This window comes from Elephas maximus, chromosome 9 (assembly GCF_024166365.1).
Source record: "Elephas maximus indicus isolate mEleMax1 chromosome 9, mEleMax1 primary haplotype, whole genome shotgun sequence".
Classification (NCBI taxonomy): Eukaryota; Metazoa; Chordata; class Mammalia; order Proboscidea; family Elephantidae; genus Elephas; species Elephas maximus.
In genome coordinates this window covers 18,376,711-18,394,682 of record NC_064827.1, presented here as the reverse complement: position 1 = coordinate 18,394,682, position 17,972 = coordinate 18,376,711, and the positions used below count along the sequence as shown (strand labels likewise).

The window sequence follows — 17,972 nt, the reverse complement described above, 5'->3', positions numbered from 1 at the left end:
GTCTGTTCTTCTGAGATACCTCTGAGTGGAACTGGTTAGCAGCTAAGCACCTTAACCGTTTGTCCCACCCAGGGACTTCACATAATCACACACACACACAAAGAAAACAAAGACCAAACTCATTGCTGTCAAGCTGATTCTGACTCACAGTGACGCTACAGGTCAGAGTAGAACTGCCTCGTAGGGTTTCTGAGGAGCAGCTGGTGAATTCGAACTGCCAGAATAATGGTTTGCAGCCATGGTTCTTAACCACTGCACCACCAGGGCTCACGCATAATTGCTACTAGCTATCAAATAGAGCTTTTGAAATTGGAAATTTCAGTGTCAACTTGCCATGTGTGATATGGTTTTTGTTTGTTGTAAGAGGACAGCCTCGAATCTAGAAAACAGCTTAGAATTGCAAGCATAAAATGACATTTAATAATAATGCAATCAACATTCAAATTAGTATTAAAGATGTTTAAACATTACTCAACATCAAACAGCAGGATGCTTATAATTTTTTTTTTTAAAATAGTGGAATATTTGACAAAGAATCCAGAAACTGTGAAACTTTTGTCCCCTAAAATGTGCCATAGGTTCATTCTAAAATGTGTGCTTAATATGTTGGAAATAAATTGTGATGTATTGAGGAAAGAGGCATTTTGGATATCTTCGTGAATTTAAAACACATATGGACTGCACAAAGGACTTGAAGTGGACATTTTTTAAAAATAATTCAGTCTCCTTCCAAATGTTAGCGCATATACACTCAAATACCAAATCTGGGATTGAGCACCCCATAACCATTAATAAGGCATTCTCAATTTATTCACAAGTTAAGCACATCTAAGTCTTACGCACAGGGAGATGAAAAAAGGAAAAAAAAAAAAAACCACACAGAGCATCTCCATAAGCAGCTGAAACTACACAGCCTAGTTATAATCTAATATACATATTCAGTGTCATTATCATCATTTTTTAAAATAGTACTTGGATTAGCTTACAAGTACCTAGGATGACCAGCGTTGCTGAACTGTTTGGGAGTAGAGTCTGTAGCGATGGCAAAATCAGGATTATTGTTTCAGGCATTAATTTTCTGCCTGGTGAAGCAAGCCTCCATTTTACAGCAAGAATGTCCTCAAAATGCAGAAAAAGCTAAGCTCGAACAAATACTGGCATGATTTATGGCAAAATTAATGTAGGCCATCAGCTGTTGGGTTAAGCCACCCCGTTAGCTGCCTAAGTGCTAGATTTATGCAGTTGCTCTTCATGGCTCGCTTGTCTATACCGTTAAGGATGAGGCACTTTAAACCACAACAGCTATCTATGGTGGCGTGCATTAATCCTTCACCCTATAGTCCAATTATTGAATGAATCCATAGTGCACATGTACTGTCAGAGACAGAGTAATCTTAAGAGTTTACCCATCATTAGAAAGTCTCCTGCAGAATTAATAGAGTCAAACTGCCCTAGGTACACACACTAGAATATTTTCATGAGTAAACCCTGGGTGGCTACCAGAAATCTACAGTTTTACATATGTTGTTTCATATCTTTTCCTTTGTTCCGTAGAAGAGTCATTAAATTAGGCCACGTATTCTGTTTCACCATTGTAGCATAATTTAGTCTCAAAATTCTGAATTTATCCCAAGTCTAATGGTTGGCCCACCGCTGCGTTAAGAGGTTTAGCTGAGAGGTAGACAATTGTAACAACATCTGTGACAGCTATTGTTTCCTCTAATAGGTAATAGAGTTTGATGATGGATCGGGATCAGTTCTCAGAATACAACCCTTACGGACTCCTCGGGACGAGGCCATTTATGAATGTGTGGCCTCGAATAATGTGGGAGAAATAAGCGTATCCACCAGACTCACAGTTTTACGTGGTAAGTGCGCAAGGACAAGGTCGTTGCATGTGCTGTCGTTGAAATTCTGTATTTCAGGTGTCCTTCTGTGGGGCCATGAAGAGGGCTAGCATGGGCATGGCACATAAATGGAAAATGAATTGAAATGAAATTTTTATAAGGGTCAAACTTTTACATAGGCAGAGGGCACCTCCTCTCATGATGGGTCTTGAAGAAATGCTAATCAGAGAGAGGAAAGAAAAGCCCAAAGAAATGCTCATTTCATATGCCAGATACCATTCTGACTTTCGGTAGAGATCCTAAAGGAGAAAACAGGGTAGTCTTGTTTTGTATATTAGCATGACTTGTGCATGGATTTTTCATACCTAGCTCAGCAGCTATGTTTTTAACAAATTACTAATGTTACATTGACATTTGCAAAATGAAAGGAACAACTCCAAGTAAAAATGAGTTCCCCCTAAGCGGCTGGTCAGAACCAAGAACCAGAAAGGCACCTTTCTTCTTTATGTAACAGTTTGTATTTCATTCCTTGCTTTTTCTTGAGCCACCGTCTGTTGATGCCTGTGAGAACTTAAGTTCCCTTCTGTAACCCCAACTGTGTTGCTTCTTCAATTTGACCAAAACATGGGCTGCCTTGTCAAATCTTCAGTTTAGTGTGTCTGCTTTCTGCCTTCCTTTAGAACCACAGTGCTGGAGGGTAGTGCTTGATACTGGGCTGTCTATCTCTAATTCAGTCTTGTGTGTAGAGGTACGGCCATTGCCTGGTTTGGCTAGCCTCGCCTATGCCATTTCCAGCCTAACACTTCTGTGCCTTTACCTATTTTGTCTCCCACATACTTTTTGTTTGTTTTGCTTTGTTTCTTTGAGCTTCATTTTGTTTAAAGCTAGCATTAAGGAGAATAGCATTTCTTAAGATGAAGGAAATTGGAAAGGAAGGATCAAAATTTAACAATCACAGCTGAACATATACAGATTAGAAACATTTTCTCCACATTTCTTTTTTATTTCCCCAGTGAGGAATTTATTTTTGTCTTACATAAAATCAGAAACATTTTTCTTTCCAGATCTATTTGGCACCACAACTTGGTACCACCAAGAAAACTCCACTTTCCTGATCTTGTCAATAACCCACTTCTTACAAGTGCATAGTTCCTAGTCAGGGTTGCCAGATTTACCTGGTGGATATGAGGTTGGCAAAAATAAACTACAGAATATCTAATAGAAAAATAGCTAATCCAATAAGCCTAGAAAATGTGATTTTTTAAATATATACATCATAAAAATACTTTAAATAATATGAATAACCACCTTACTAAGTTGTAGGGAAGATATGGACAAGATGTTTATCTTTTAAGTTCATGAAAGAGAATGTTACTAAGATACAGAGAAATCAGATTTGGGCAACTTTTCTAGCCACAATGGCAAGCTAAACTGGTGCAGAAAGTCCTCTACCCTACTGTAAACACATAGAAATGATGGCAAAATGTCTGCAGATAAATGACATATACAGTCAGCCTTGCAAATAAGAAGGGGTAATTTCTAGGTGCTAACATGAGTAGGAAATCCCCAGAAGGAGCCTCTTTGTTATCTTAGCGTCCAAGATAGTAAGCAAATGGGGTATATACTTTAGGGCTGGAGTTTTAACGCCCAGTAGGGCAGAAGCATATGTAAAAGATGGTGGAAGAAAGAAGAGCTCGATCAGCTGTCTGCATACAGATGACGTTCTAGAACTGTTCACGTGCAATAGCTCAGAACCTGAAGCTACCAGAAAAGCTGATAAGAAACCATGAATTTCATAGAAGGTGGAACAGGAAACCGTGCAATGATTTACCCCATAGAAGCCACCATAGTCCAGCGGTTAGAGCCCCAGTGCAGGTCATCTGTACCCAAGATGGACTCATAGGCACACATTTAAGCCAGTTCCAACTCACAAGGGAGAGTAAGTCCAAGCAATGAGAGAACAAACCATAGCCTGTGATCTAATGATAATTGAACCATGTCAGTGAGTTTTATTCTAAATATGTTTCAGCTGTTCACAAAGGTAGAGAAAGGGATAAAGTCTAACAAGCAGGAAGAAGACATTAGGGGAAAAATGAGGAATCAGGAGTTAGAAGTGAGATTTTAGAAAAGAATGTCAGACATTAGGCATTAGGAAAAAAAATGGCAAGAAAAAGAACAGGTGAGCAGATGGAAATTAAAAGTCAGACTTTAGAATTGGAAAGGATCCTAGAGTCTGTATTCATACATGCTACAGAAAGTATGCATATAGGCTAAATTTACTTGGTAGATATGTGATTTGAAGAAATAAACTACAGAATAACTAATAAAATATATTTCTTCAAATAATTTTAAATAAAAGGTCCAAACATTATAGTCATGTTACAAAAAACAACAAACCCACTGCAGTCGAGTCGATTCTGACTCATAGTAACCCCCTAGACAGAGTAGAACTGCCCCATAGTGATGCCAAGGCTGTAATCATTACGGAAGCAGACTGCCACGTCTTTCTCCTGCAAATCAGCTGGTGGGTTCAGTTGCCAACCTTTTAGGTTAGCAGCCAAGTGCTAAACCACTATGCCACCAGAGCTGTTAGAAGCAATTGTATCGAAAGCAAAATCAGGCATATCCGTGGCCATTCTTTTTACATTTTAATCTCCGTTTACTCACCTGATTTACAACTAATGCTATTATGTAGAAAGTGTACTACAAAGGTTCAATGAAAAATATTTATCCGAACTTTTTTGCCTTCTAAATATCTTGCATCACTTAAGAAGAAATAATTGCAGTTATCTGGTTTAACGTAGTCATGCATTTGATGAAGATGACATGTCAGAGGAAAATACCACTTTACTTTGATATTCACGTGGATATAAGTTTTGCCGCTTATCCACCATCTCATCTCCCTTTATCCAACAAGTCCACCATGCAACAAATGCATCAGAACATTTTAATAGTGACCTTGACTTTCTATGTGAACATTTGTCACATGTAAGTACATTTGTGTGAACATTTATGATTCTAGGACTAAACCCTTCCTATAATTTTTTTTTTATTCTTGACTATTTTTTTTTCTTCTGAGTATATTTAGAAGCTTTGGAAATATTTCATGAGAAAAACCTCAAAGGTATTTTGGATCATGGAAAAGTAGTCTAAACAGAGCCTTAAAATATAATATTAAAAAAAGAGAGAGAATACTTTCATAGATCCTTGTAGGATAAAATAAACAGGGTTGGGAATTATCTTTAAAATTTCTAGAGTTATCTTTTCATTTTAAAATTTCCAACTAAGTAGTAATATTTCTATTAAGAACAGTCTTACAAATATTCTAGTGGTAAACTGACTTTCATAGAATATGATCATCCTGAATGCTTAGATAAATGTAATGGGCTTCTTCCCCTGTTGATGACCTTTGTGTCCATTTTAAGTTCACTTTCTTTTACGGAGCTTGTTGGCAGGCTCAGAAGCCCCTGCTCTGCCCTAGATGAAGACTACTTTGTGCTCTCTGTCCAGTGGCCCTCAGCCAATGCCTTTTCTGTCCACATGGGTCATTTGCTTTTTCCCTACTCTGCTGACAATGCCAAAAAATGTGCCAACTGTCACGATGGGCTTTGTCTAAGTGGGCTGGATTGAGATCAGTAGTTTCTTTCACACAGGCTACTGCAGAGCCCAATTAATTGGAGATTCAAACATCTGCCTTGTGTGGCTAATGCAGAAGACACTGAAATAATACTTTGACCACCCATGTGCATTGGAGGGAGTATTTCAGGGAAAACTTTCCCTCAGTAGCTGGTTTCAAATTACCCTGGCTTTCAAAGACTGTTTTCATAAGGAAGGATAACGACAAGCTTGGGCTGAGCCTGCCCTGGAATGACATATTTGGCCATTACCATTTGTACGAAGTAGAATGCAGTTGATGGAAGAAGAAGTGGGGGAAAGAGGGGTTGAACCTGGTACCTGTAGTCTCTGGCTTACTTTTTCAGTTTTTTTGGTGCCCCAGTATGGAAACACAAGCAAATACTTTAGGAGGCTGAGCATACCCATGGTGAGCATGTTTCTCCTTCTAAGTAGAACTTTAGGTGCAGACCGAAGATCTCACCAAGAGGTTATTAAGCACTGAGTCTTACCTAGTGATGCAATGCTGTTAAGGAATATGGATTAGATACTAGGCCTTCAGCGAGGGGCGGGCATAGGACCGGAGAAGGTATTTTAAGAAGAAGAATTGTTCATCCATATGACATTGGTTCCATCTGAACCTTTGGTTCACTGGCCCCAACTTCTTCCTGACCAAAGACATCAACAGGAAAACTCATCATATAAATCCAGGTAATGATAAGTGGAGTGGAAATATTCTCTCATATACATGTTATCAGCCGCTGGGCAGGGAAAATGAAATCTCTCTTTCCATAGACTTTCCTTACTATTAATTGTCGAGGAGCACTGCCTCTTTTGGGCAAGAAAAGAGGCATCAAGATCCCCTCCTCTTGCTCACATAACTCCCTTTTTCTAAGAGAAAATTCTAGAAAATTTTAATCAACTTTGTTTCCAATTCTCTAAATGTCATATTTCTTGAAATCAAGGGTAGTAATCAGAAAATACACATTTTATGTCATCCGAAACAGCATGTAATATGTCGTTTTTAAGGTTATTTTCAGGGACTTGCCCATTCCCAAATAACATTGTTCCACAAACCACCACCATCACCGCCACTAACTACCACAGCAAAACCAGGTATGATATATAACATCATTTCTCTTATTTACTGATAGGAAACTAGCTTTTGCATACAGCATATTTAAAGTATAATGATTGTCTAAAAAAGCTAGCTTACCAAATAAATCTGAGACATTATAGTTACCTAGTTTAGTAAACATGTCTCATTAAATATAGTTATGTGAATGTCTTCTCTACATATAAATATATTTTACAATGAATCAGTTTCTAAGTATCTGTTTATAAATACATTGTATTGTGATTGATCATTTTTAAGACATAAGAAAATGTGCAAAGTACCCAAGTGTAGGTGTCAGGTAATGAGTTCCAACTCTGACTTCAAGTTGTCACTTTGCTGTGACATCTTGAGCATATTATCTTCTCTCCTTCCTTCTTTCCTCCCTCCCTTCCTCCCTCCATCCCTTTCTTCCTCCTTCCTTCCCTCCTCCTTCCTTTTTTTGTTTTTGCCTCTTGTACAATGAAGGCATTGGATTGGTGATCACTCAGATCACTTCTCTCTTGCCTTCTGTGACTCCGTGATAGGCCTGTTTCAGGAAGTCAGTACATGCAAGATGGAAAAAATACGTTCCCTGAAGGTGACTGTTACTGAGATAGTAAAACACGCAGTGAGCAGTCGGATGAGACAGAGCAGGCAATTCATTGGGAAACAGAGAGGGTTGTTTGCACAATACGTCTGTTTCAAAAAATGTAAGCCATTATAGCTGTTGTTTTAAAAAAAAAAAAAAAACTTTTAGTCTTTCAGGGAGAAGGCAGTCAAGTCTGTCTGCCATTGCGCGGTACTCTGCGATCAGAATTAGCATGTTCATTACAGTCTCATTTTATTAATGCCTCTTTTTGAAGATGAACACAGTTGTCCCCGCTGTGAAAATGGTACTTTGCAGTTTATGTTATAAAGTGGTCTCGGCTGGGGACCCGGGCGAGGAACATTAAAGAACAAAGCACAGCTGCTTGACTGTCACACAAAAGAATTTTTATGAAAGCCTGAAACAAAAGGAAGAGTGGCCAACACATAACAAACTTGCTGGCAATTATGAGACTGAGTGAAGATGACTTGAAATGGCTTATGAAACAGTTGAGTGCTTGGAATGAATTGATGACCAACATGGTAAAGCCTTCCTGTGTTGTCTGTTCCCAGGCTCGAAAGAGGTGGTGGTGGGGAGAGCCGTTTATGTAAACAGAAACTTCTGACTTTCCGGTAGTACAGTTTTTAGCACTTAAAAATATCTATTCTTTAGGAACCAGTGTTCCCAAAAACAGGCAGCCATGTGGACAGTTCCATGGGAGACACTATTAAGGAGACACATTAAAACTGGTAATACGTGGGTGAAAGTAGACATGTGAGCTGAGGCTGTTCACGTTTCCTGTGGTTTGTCTTCTGAGGGTCATTATGTCAGTGATGCATATCACCTTCTTTTGAACTGTTATAGTGTTCAGAGAGAATGAACCCACCTATACATCATTCCATTTAAATAATAACAGTAGGAGAGATGAGAGGGTAGAGGGGGTTAGAAGCTGGCAAAATGGACATGAAAAGAGAGAGTGGAGGGAGAGAGTGGGCTGTCTCATTAGGGGGAGGGTAATTGGGAGTATGTAGCAAGGTGTATGGGAAACCCTGGTGGCATAGTGGTTAAGTGCTACGGCTGCTAACCAAAAGGTTGGCAGCTCAAATCCGCCCGGCGTCCTTGGAAACTCTGTGGGGCAGTTCTACTCTATCCTATAGGGTCGCTATGAGTCGGAATCGACTCGACAGCACTGGGTTTGGTTTTGGTTTTAGCAAGGTGTATATAAGTTTTTGTGTGAGAGACTGACTTGATTTGTAAACTTCCACTTAAAGCACAATAAAAATTATAAATAAATAATAACACTTTTCTTTTGGGGCCTCATATTCAAATATTTTTTATATTGTATGATAAATGTAGAGTCTTAGGAGTGTTTACCGTTGATTGACTTGTTCACAGAACCATGGAAATCATAGATCTGGAAGAGAATTTGGAGATGACCTAGCCTAATCTCCTTATTTGTGAGGGAGGCAACCAAGGTCCAGAGAGTTTGAAATGATTTGATCTTGGCCATACAGCTCAGTCAAACCAGGGTTCTCTGGGCTTTAACTAGTCAAAAGTGATCTCTACTGGGTGTTGTTGTGGCAAAGTGTTTTAGCCAGTTTGATATTGACTTTGGATGTGGAAGGCATAGCCTTTGAAGCATGATATTCTTCCAGTTGCCAAGTATACAGATGACCATGACACGAGAGAAGCAACGCCTAAGTGCATTGGGCATGTACAACGTGTACAAAAGGTCTACTTGAATGAAGCATTATAGAAGTGAGGAGACCTGGGTTGAGCCTTGAAGAATGTGTAGGATTTTATCAGGCAGAGCTAGTGTGAGAAGCACTCAGAGTAGAGAGGAAGTAAAAGAGTCGTACTAGAAGAAAATGAAGTAGAAGCTTATTTCCGTGGCTAAGAAGATTCACCTACACAAGCCAAAAATCACGTGACAAAATTAACATGGACCATCTGTGTTTAACTTGAAATTTGCAAATGAAGTATATTAAAATACTTTATTTAAAGTAATATATCAAGCAATTCATAGTCATTTATACATAATTGGTGTTTCTACTTTAAAACTGGATATTTGGTTGGCTTTCATTGATAAAATTTGGAGTTTTTAGAAATTAAGTTTCCTCCAAATGAGTTTTATTTTAAGCTACTAATTATGATGTAGTTTTAAAAGTTGTGCATGCATAATTTATTGGGCTTTGGGGCATGGATATACCAAATGCCTCATCTAGGGTTTAATTATCAAAATCCTAATTACATTTCTCCTTAGAAGAGCAAGTAACTTATTTTATCTTATTAAAAAAATTAAAAACAACAGTGACTTGTGAATTAATGCTGCATTAAACGTAAGTATGATGGCATTTTTTTTTATGATGGCATACATGTTAGTATACTTAATATCTTTTAGTAGAGATAGCAGTAAACTTTCAAGACAATGTTATCTTTGATCGTTCCAAATGAGCCTGTGTTTTTAATTTGCATCTCAGCACTTTCCATATCCCACTTTTTTTGTATTGTTAAACTTTAGCCTTGATTTTTAAGCTTTGCATTTCATTAAATAGAATTTTCATCTTTTAACACAGTGGCTTTTTTTCTAACAGATGTTGACGGCTAACACATTGTCATCCAGTTGATCCCAACTCCTAGTGACCCTATAGGACAGTACAGAACGGCCCTGCAGCATTTCCAGGGCTGTAATCTTTATGGAAACAGATCACTAGGTCTTTCTGCCATGTCATCACTGGTGGTTTGAACCACCAACCTTTTGGTTAGCAGCTGAGTGCTTAACTACTGTGCCACCAGGGCTCCTTCTTGACCACAAGTGTAGCCCTATTAAATGTTTCCTCACCTGCCTGATGATGTGTATGTTTAGGTTATAAATTTGATTACACCTTGGGCTTTCACAGAGGATATCCTACTTTTTTTTTATTATTGTTTTATAAGAAAAGAACTGTTTAAAAGAGTGATGTTACACATCATGAGTGAGCCCAGCAAATTGATATTAAAAGTCCTCAGATATTCTTTACCTTCTAAGCATTGGAATACATAGTTCTTTTTGTTTGCTTGTGTATTTGTATAATTCTGTGGAAAGCCACAGATCTATCATTTATCAGATAACTAGAAAATTCAGTATATTGGAAAATATTAGCTCATGAACCAGAAGCTCCTTTTGGAAGTTATATTTGGATGCATTGATTTTGCATATGATGTACTATGAGTAGTGGAGCCCTGGTGGCGCAGTGGTTAAGAGGTCAGGCTGCTAACCGAAAGGTGGGCAGTTCGACTGTAAAACCCGAAACAAACCCTGTGCCATCGAGTCTATTCCGACTCATAACGACCCTATAGGACAGAGTAGAGCTGCCCGATAGAGTTTCCAAGGAGCACCTGGTGGATTAGAACTGCCGACCCTTTGGTTAGCAGCCGTGGCACTTAACCACTACGCCACCAGGGTTTCCAGTTCGGCTGTAGGATCCTTTTAATTTGCTTCCTAGTACTTTTCACTATGTGAAATCGTACTCTTTATTTCTTGAAATTTTTATTATACAAGCTGTGTGTCCTTCACATTTGTATGCAATCTCATTGCATTTTCTCTGACCTAGAAACGTTCTTGACATTTACTGGGCACCCCACAGATATTCGTGGAATGAATTTATATATGTATAGGCGTATATAGATAAGTTTATGTAGACACATACGATGAGGTAAGAAACCATTCAGGCAGAATTAATCTCACTTTGCATGTGACAGACGAAAGCGATCATTATTTTAGTAGCCATTGTAAGATGGACGTCACAATTGAGAACTGTAGTATCAGGGCAGATAGAAAAGGAACTATATAAGAGAGTGAAATAGAGTCAACCACAGTGGAAAGAGAATCATCTTTGTAGCTACACGTGGGTTCATATCAATCATCTACCACTTCCTATCTGCATGGATTTAGACAAATTAAGCCAAAAGCACATCTGTTGCAGTTAAGTTAATTCTGACTCATGGCGATCCCATGTGTTACACAGTAGAACTGAGCTCCATAGGGTTTTCTTGGCTGTAATCTTAACAGAAGCACATTGCCAGGTCTTTCTTCCATGGAGCCACTGGGAGAATTTGAACTCCCAACCTTTCAGTTAGTAGTCAAGTGCAAACCACTCGCATTACCCAGGGACTCTTAGACACCTTAATTAAGTTAAAACTTCAAATTTCTCATCCTTAGAATGGTAGATAATCCTTGCTGCTTTTTGAGGGGTGGTCTTGAGAAACTGATGGCATGTATGTAAAACGTGGTACAGTGCCTCAAATATAAAAGTTAATTTAAAAAAAATGTTAATTTTCTTCTCCTCCCTTCATCAAACAATCAAAGCTGAGTTGTTTCAACACTTTCATCCACTCCTGAGTCTCCAGCATCTTGAACAGTGCCCAGCATATAGTCCTTCAATTAATGTTCATGAAAGGAATTGAGAGCTATGGTGATGGATGGGGAGGTCAAGAGACATAGGGAAGAAGTTCCTTCTGGTTTATAAGATGTCGCTTAGTCTAAAGGACTCAAAAACAGCTGTAGGCATGGAAATAATGGGAGTTTGAAAAAATGGCTAACCTCCCTTGTCAATACTCTGTTATTATCGTTACTTTGAAAGACTGAAGATCCTTTATTGGTGCCTCAGTCTCTCATATGCAATACGAATAGTTTTAACATTTTTTCCCCTTACATTTGTGCTTAATGTTGTGTTAGCATGCATATTGTGCTTTTCATGATGCGTATATATTAGGCCACTCATCTGTCAGGCTGCCCTACTCTGGTGGCCTGCAAGTTGCTGTGGTGCTGGAAGCTATGCCACCAGTATGTCAAATACTAACAGGGTCAGCCATAGTGAACAGGTTTCAGTGGAGCTTCCAAATTTAAGACAGACTGGGGAAAAGCACCTGGTGATCAACTAAAATGATTGGGTAGTGAGACCAGAAGAACTAGATGGTGCCCAGCCACAACCGATGACTGCCCTGACAGGGAACACAACAGAGAACCCCTGAGGGAGCAGGAGAACAGTGGGATGCAGACCCCAAATTCTCATAAAAAGACCAGACTTAATGGTCTGACTGAGACTAGAAGGACCCCAGCGGTCATGGTCCCCAAACCTTCTATAGGCCCAGGAGAGGAACCATTCCCGAAGCCAACTCATCAGACATGGATTGGACTAGACAATGGGTTAGAGAGAGATGCTGATGAGGAGTGAGCTACTTGCAGCAGGTGGACACTTGAGACTATGTTGGCATCTCCTGTCTGGTGGGGAGATGGGAGCTTAGAGGGGGTTAGAAGCTGGCAAAATGGTCACAAAAAGAGAGACTGGAAGGAGGTAGCGGGCTGACTCACTAGGGGGAGAGTAATTGGGAGTATGTAGTAAGTGTATGTAAGTTTATATGTGAGAAACTGACTTGATTTTGAAGCACAATAAAAATTATTAAAAAAAAAAAATTGGGTGGTAAAAACCTAATGAATAGCAGCAGAACATGGATTGTGAGGATGGTGCAGGACCAGGCAGTGTTTTGTTCTGTTGTACATTGGGTCACTATGAGTTGTAACTGACTTAAAAGCACCTAACAACAGCATATATTAGGCCGGGTAGTCAATTGCTTGGATTGTGCATGTCACACTCAGGCCATAGTTAAAATACATTTCTTTTTCTATTATATCTTAATGTTAGTGGTTCAAACCCAAAAGCTGCTCTGCTGGAGAAAGATGTGGCAGTCTGCTTCTGGAGAGATCGCAGCCTTGGAAACCCTATGGGGCAGTTGTACTCTGTCCTGTAGGGTTGCTATGAGTCAGAATTTACTCGGTGCCAATGGGTAATTGGTGTTCTAGGTCACAGAATAGATAAAAATCTAATTGTTTTTTAATGCTTATGAAAATGCAAATCATCAGTTATATATTTTAGAAGAGACAGGGAAATCATACAACATTTCAAGAGTTAATAAAAAAGGTGTTTCAGTTTTTTTGTTTAGATTTTCTGTTATAACCTTTGGTGTGTAAGGTGACAGGAGATATGGTTAAGAGTTCAAGTCCTGCAGACAGACAGACCTGAGTTCAAATCCAGAGCATTTGTTCTGTGGCTATGTGCATGTTCTTAAACCTCTCTAAGCTTCAGCTTCCTTGTGTCCATTGGAGATAAGAAGACTTCCTGCCTCGATTTGAGATGATTCCCCCATCAAGTTCTTACCAGAGTTCCAGGCACTCAGTAAATGTGAATTGTTGTTGTGGTTTTCTTTATACTCACCAATATTATTTCTATCAGTGCTATAATTGTCGTTATCAAGAGTTGATTTAAAGTTATTTTGATTAAAGCGTGCTGCCCTATTTGTGAAGCAGAATTTATGGAACAGGTAAAACTGACTTTCTAAGGCTAGAAAAAAAAATTGCTACCAGGTAAGGGTACCTTGTGCACTAAGTCATCCAGTGGTTCAGATGAGTGAGTTGCCATTGACCGCTGTATTAAACCAGGTACTGTCAAGTAGATTCTGACTTGTAGTGACCCCATGTGTGTCAGAGTACGACCATGCTCTGGAAGATTTTCAGTGGTTGATTTTTCAGATGTAGGTCACCAGGTCTTTTCTCTGAGGCACCTCTGGGTGGACCCAAACCGCTAGCCTTTTGGTTAGCAGCCAAGCATGTTAACTGTTTTTCCCGCTCAGGGACTCCTTTGGCCGCCATGGGCTCCTCTTATGTGAAATGTGAGTACCATCCTGCTGTTAGTGATTGGGGAGTGCGCAGAGAGAAACTGAGATGAGCTTTCATTAGACTAGAAGTTCCATGAGAACAGAGCTTGGTTTTGCCCAAGACTCTACACACGGCAGGAAGCACAGTGCTTGGCGTGCTGTAAGTTTTCAATTAACATCTCTTGGCTAAGTGGATGAATGACAAGTTTAACAAAGAAGTTTCTGGGTTTTTTTTCCTCCAGAACTGCTTCATTTAATCTTTTATTTTTTAAAAAGATCAGAAATATCAGAATGTGTTGCCACTACCTCTGGGATAAGTGTGTACTGTGTGAGAAGCAAATTGTATTAATTCATGAATTTTTTTTACCTGATATTAATGGTTCGCTACTATGCCAGGGTGCTGGGAATAAAAAGATGGAAAAACATTACTCTTGCCTGCCTTCAAGGAAGGAGTCTCTGGTTGGTGTGAATGGTATCACACTCAGTTGGTAACCAAAAAGTTGGCAGTTTGAGTCCACCCGGAGGTGCCTTGGAAGAAAGCCCTGGCAACCTGCTTGTTAAAAATCAATCACTGAAAACCCTGTGGAGCACAGTTATACTCTGACACACATGGGGTCGCCAAGAGTCATTATCGATTCCTTGACAGCTGGTTTTTAACTGACCTTCCAGGAAGCTATAATCTCTGACTATGACAAGAAATCATAATTTTGGTTAAAATGACAAGGTAGCTATCCATACCAAATGTGATTAGCAATAATGAAGTCTATTTTTAGAAGAAAAGTGCCTTTGCAGGAATTCAGCTTACACCTTTCTAAGCTAGTTCATGAGGTAAAAACTACTGTCTCCTTGAGCATTCCGTCAATATGCAAGTAAGGTTTGTTGAAATGTAAGATGTGTTTGACATATGACACCTCAACTGACAGATAAATTAAGCCCAGTTTTTTATTTTTTCTGATGAGGAAAACGTTTCAAGAGAATATTATATTTCATTCACAGGAAGATTTGGGATTTACTTTGTTTGGGTTTGGAGAAAATATGATGTAATAAAGGATCTGAAGTAATTACTTTCAAAGTAATACCCCCATTTGTTTCTTTCCCAACTAATAGTAGCAAGGAGTTATTACTGTATTTACCATTTTTTAGGACTCCTTTTTGCTCTTGGTAGAAATGCAAAAGCATAGCTAAATATGAAAATGTACTAGTAAAATATCTTAAAACATCTTCTCCCTTCACAGACTTCATTAAGCAAAATGCATTTTCACAGTAAAATATTTATTTATTAGAAAATGGGAGTTGAGGTGTTTTAGTCTGGAGAAAAAGCCATTAGCATACACTCTAAAATAAGAACGTTCTCGAATGTGTTACTTTGTAAGGCCTAACACCCTGCCCTGAAGAGCCTTTTATTTACACTCAGGCTCTAGGCATGTCCTATGATGATAGATCTGAACTTCCAGGTCTTGCAGAGCCTGTCGTAAACTAACATCAGGTGCTACCGCTGACTTACTGTGGGCCCCATTAATCTCTGTTGCAAAGATGCATTAATAAAGTTAGCACTCACTGGCTCAACAGAAAATGGAATTCCCTCATCTCAGTTCACAAACAGATAAATCACCATCTATGAGGAAGTGTTCATGCTGACCTAAATTATTTTTCACGATGATTTACCATAAACCCACTACAAAACACCAGTGAGGACATTAAATGCTGCCCACTAGGACTAGGGTTTTGTTCAGTAGGACTGGGTTTGGGGCCAGTCTTTTCTTCATTTCCTACCAACATGTTGTAAAATATGACCCTGATAACTTAAAACCAAACAAATATATATATATATATTTTTTTTTTTTTTTTTTAAATAAACATACTTTACAGCATAGTGATGAAAATGTTGCCGGGAAATACTTTCAGCCAGCCTGGTTGGATTCACGCTAACAGCGTTATCAGGCTCAGGGGCCTTTCTTCTTCACGTTACCCAGTGATCACAGTGCCTCCCCCGCCACGATGGTGCTGCACTCTGACGCTAGAAGATCTGCCTAGGCTTGGTGGAGAGAAGACCTAGTTTGGGGCTGAGACAGAGGCAGATTTCCCTGTGGCTCAGGAAGATTCATTGCCCAGGCCCTCACTTGCACGACCCCTTCTAGGTACCGGGGAGGGCCTAGCGGTGTGTCCACTTGGTTATATGTTTTTGTAAAATTTGCAAAAGTGAGAGTTTTGTGCTCATTTCCCATAAACTTACCAGTTGCTGTGGAGTCTTTTCCGACTCGTGGTGACCTTACGTGTGTCAGAGTAGAACTGTGTTCCATACGGTTTCAATAAATCCAAAAAAGCCAAACCTACTGCCGTCGAGTCGATTCCGACTTGTAGTGACCCTACAAGATGGAGCAGAATGGCCCCATAGAGTTTCCAAGGATCACCTGGTGGATTTGAACGGCTGACCTCTTGGTTAGCAGCTGCGGCACTTGACTGCCATGCCACAGGGGCTTCCACATATGTGTGTGTGTATAATTATATAATTGTGGTGAAAATATCCTTAACAAAATATACACCATCTCAACATTTTCTAAATGTACAAATCAGTAACATCGATCACATTCTTCCAGTTGTATAACCATGTTTGCTGTCCTTGTCCAAATCGGTATACCACCATTAACATAAACTCAGCGCCCCCTAAGCAATGGTGGCTGATTGTTTGGAAGTAGATCCTCTAGGCCTACCTTCTGTGGCACCTCTGCGTAGACTTGAACCTTTCAATTAGTAGCCAGTGTCTTAACTATTTGTACCACCCAAAGATTCTTCCATAAACTAGGTCTCTAAAGTTTCATAATCTTCAGACTTTAAAACACCTGCCCCTGCCCCTGCCCCTGGGCTGGGACCAAGGGAAAGAAAATTTACATTGTATTTTACATATGACTGAAAAGAAAAAAAATTTAGTGGTCCGTATCAGTGCCGGTATGTTAGTTGAACCTACATGAGTAAATGACCTGCCCACTCCCACACTGATAAGCTCAGACTTGAGAAGGACTTTGCCTAATGTTGGTAAGTCCAAGTCCCTAAATGATGGAGAACATCTTAGCCCTGTTTTCTTCTTCCTCTGTTTAACATACCGTGTTACACCTGTAGTAAACCCAGCCACTTTCTCCTATAACGGGGCAGTTTTGCAGATTACACAGCATTCCCCCATTGACCCAATTGTATTGGTAATTTTTCCCTTAAAGGCCAGTTTTTCTTCTCTCCTCTCTCTCCGTGTGAAAAATCATCACCATCACCGCCATCACTGAAGCAAAATAATCTATTCCTCAAGACACTGTGGATCCAGCATTTTCATTCTAATATAATCTAGTCCTAAAGCTCCGTGTCAATATTTACCAAAATCCACTGGATGATTTTCTGAGCTTGTTCTCTGTGAGTGATCTGCTGTCATGTGCATCAAAGCAGAGAAGAGGCAAGGCATGGGACGGGAGTGGCTGGGGCTGCTCCCTTAAATGGCTCATCTGTGAAAATTAACATTTAAGAGATCTTCAGATCTCTTTTCTTAATGAGAAAACATTAAAAAACCAGTCTTTTGTTGGAAAAATAAAAGAAAAAATTCCTACGGAAGTATCACCAAAAATGCAAGGAAATTTGGGGATGTGTCAGTATCTATGTATAGTTGTTCCCTCCAACGATTCCAAGGGATTCATACTCTGAAAGAGGGGACTGCTAAGCACTTGACTACCTGCTAAGGAAGGGTCCATGTGCCTTGTGGAGGAGCTAAGGTTCAGAGAAGCCAAAGATCTGAAGTGATGTTACCAAGCTCACATTGGTGTTAAATGTAGTTGATTCCCAGGTCTTCTGACTCCAAATCCTGTTCCCTATTCACTGCTTCATGTTGTCCTTTGATGCTGTGTTGCAAAAGGTACAATGTGACATGGAAGAATACAGGGATTGAATTTTTTTGTAGGTAAGACCCAGCATCCCTAGTAAAAGGTTAGGATGTATGAATATCCGAACTGTAGCAAAAGGGGCCACTGAATTGGTTGTTTAAGAGACATTTTTTCACCATCCTTGAGTTTCTTCTCAGTGAGGGTAGAAAGAAAGCAGAAAGAACATAAAAATGTGGGTTGAGTTGGAATGGAAAAGACATGGATGATTATGAAAGAGG

At 39.5% G+C, this 17,972-nt stretch overlaps 1 protein-coding gene across 5 annotated transcripts in view; it reads left to right on the top strand.

Annotated features, from left to right (window-relative positions):
* The window catches only part of PTPRD (protein tyrosine phosphatase receptor type D), a 591,083-nt gene that overhangs the window by 241,357 nt on the left and 331,754 nt on the right, over window positions 1-17,972 (top strand). For all 5 annotated transcript variants that reach the window (XM_049896355.1, XM_049896354.1, XM_049896353.1 and 2 more), the window contains exon 4: window positions 1,727-1,868. In XM_049896355.1, coding sequence (XP_049752312.1) covers window positions 1,727-1,868 — 142 coding nt within the window. The remainder of the gene's footprint in view (window positions 1-1,726; window positions 1,869-17,972) is intronic.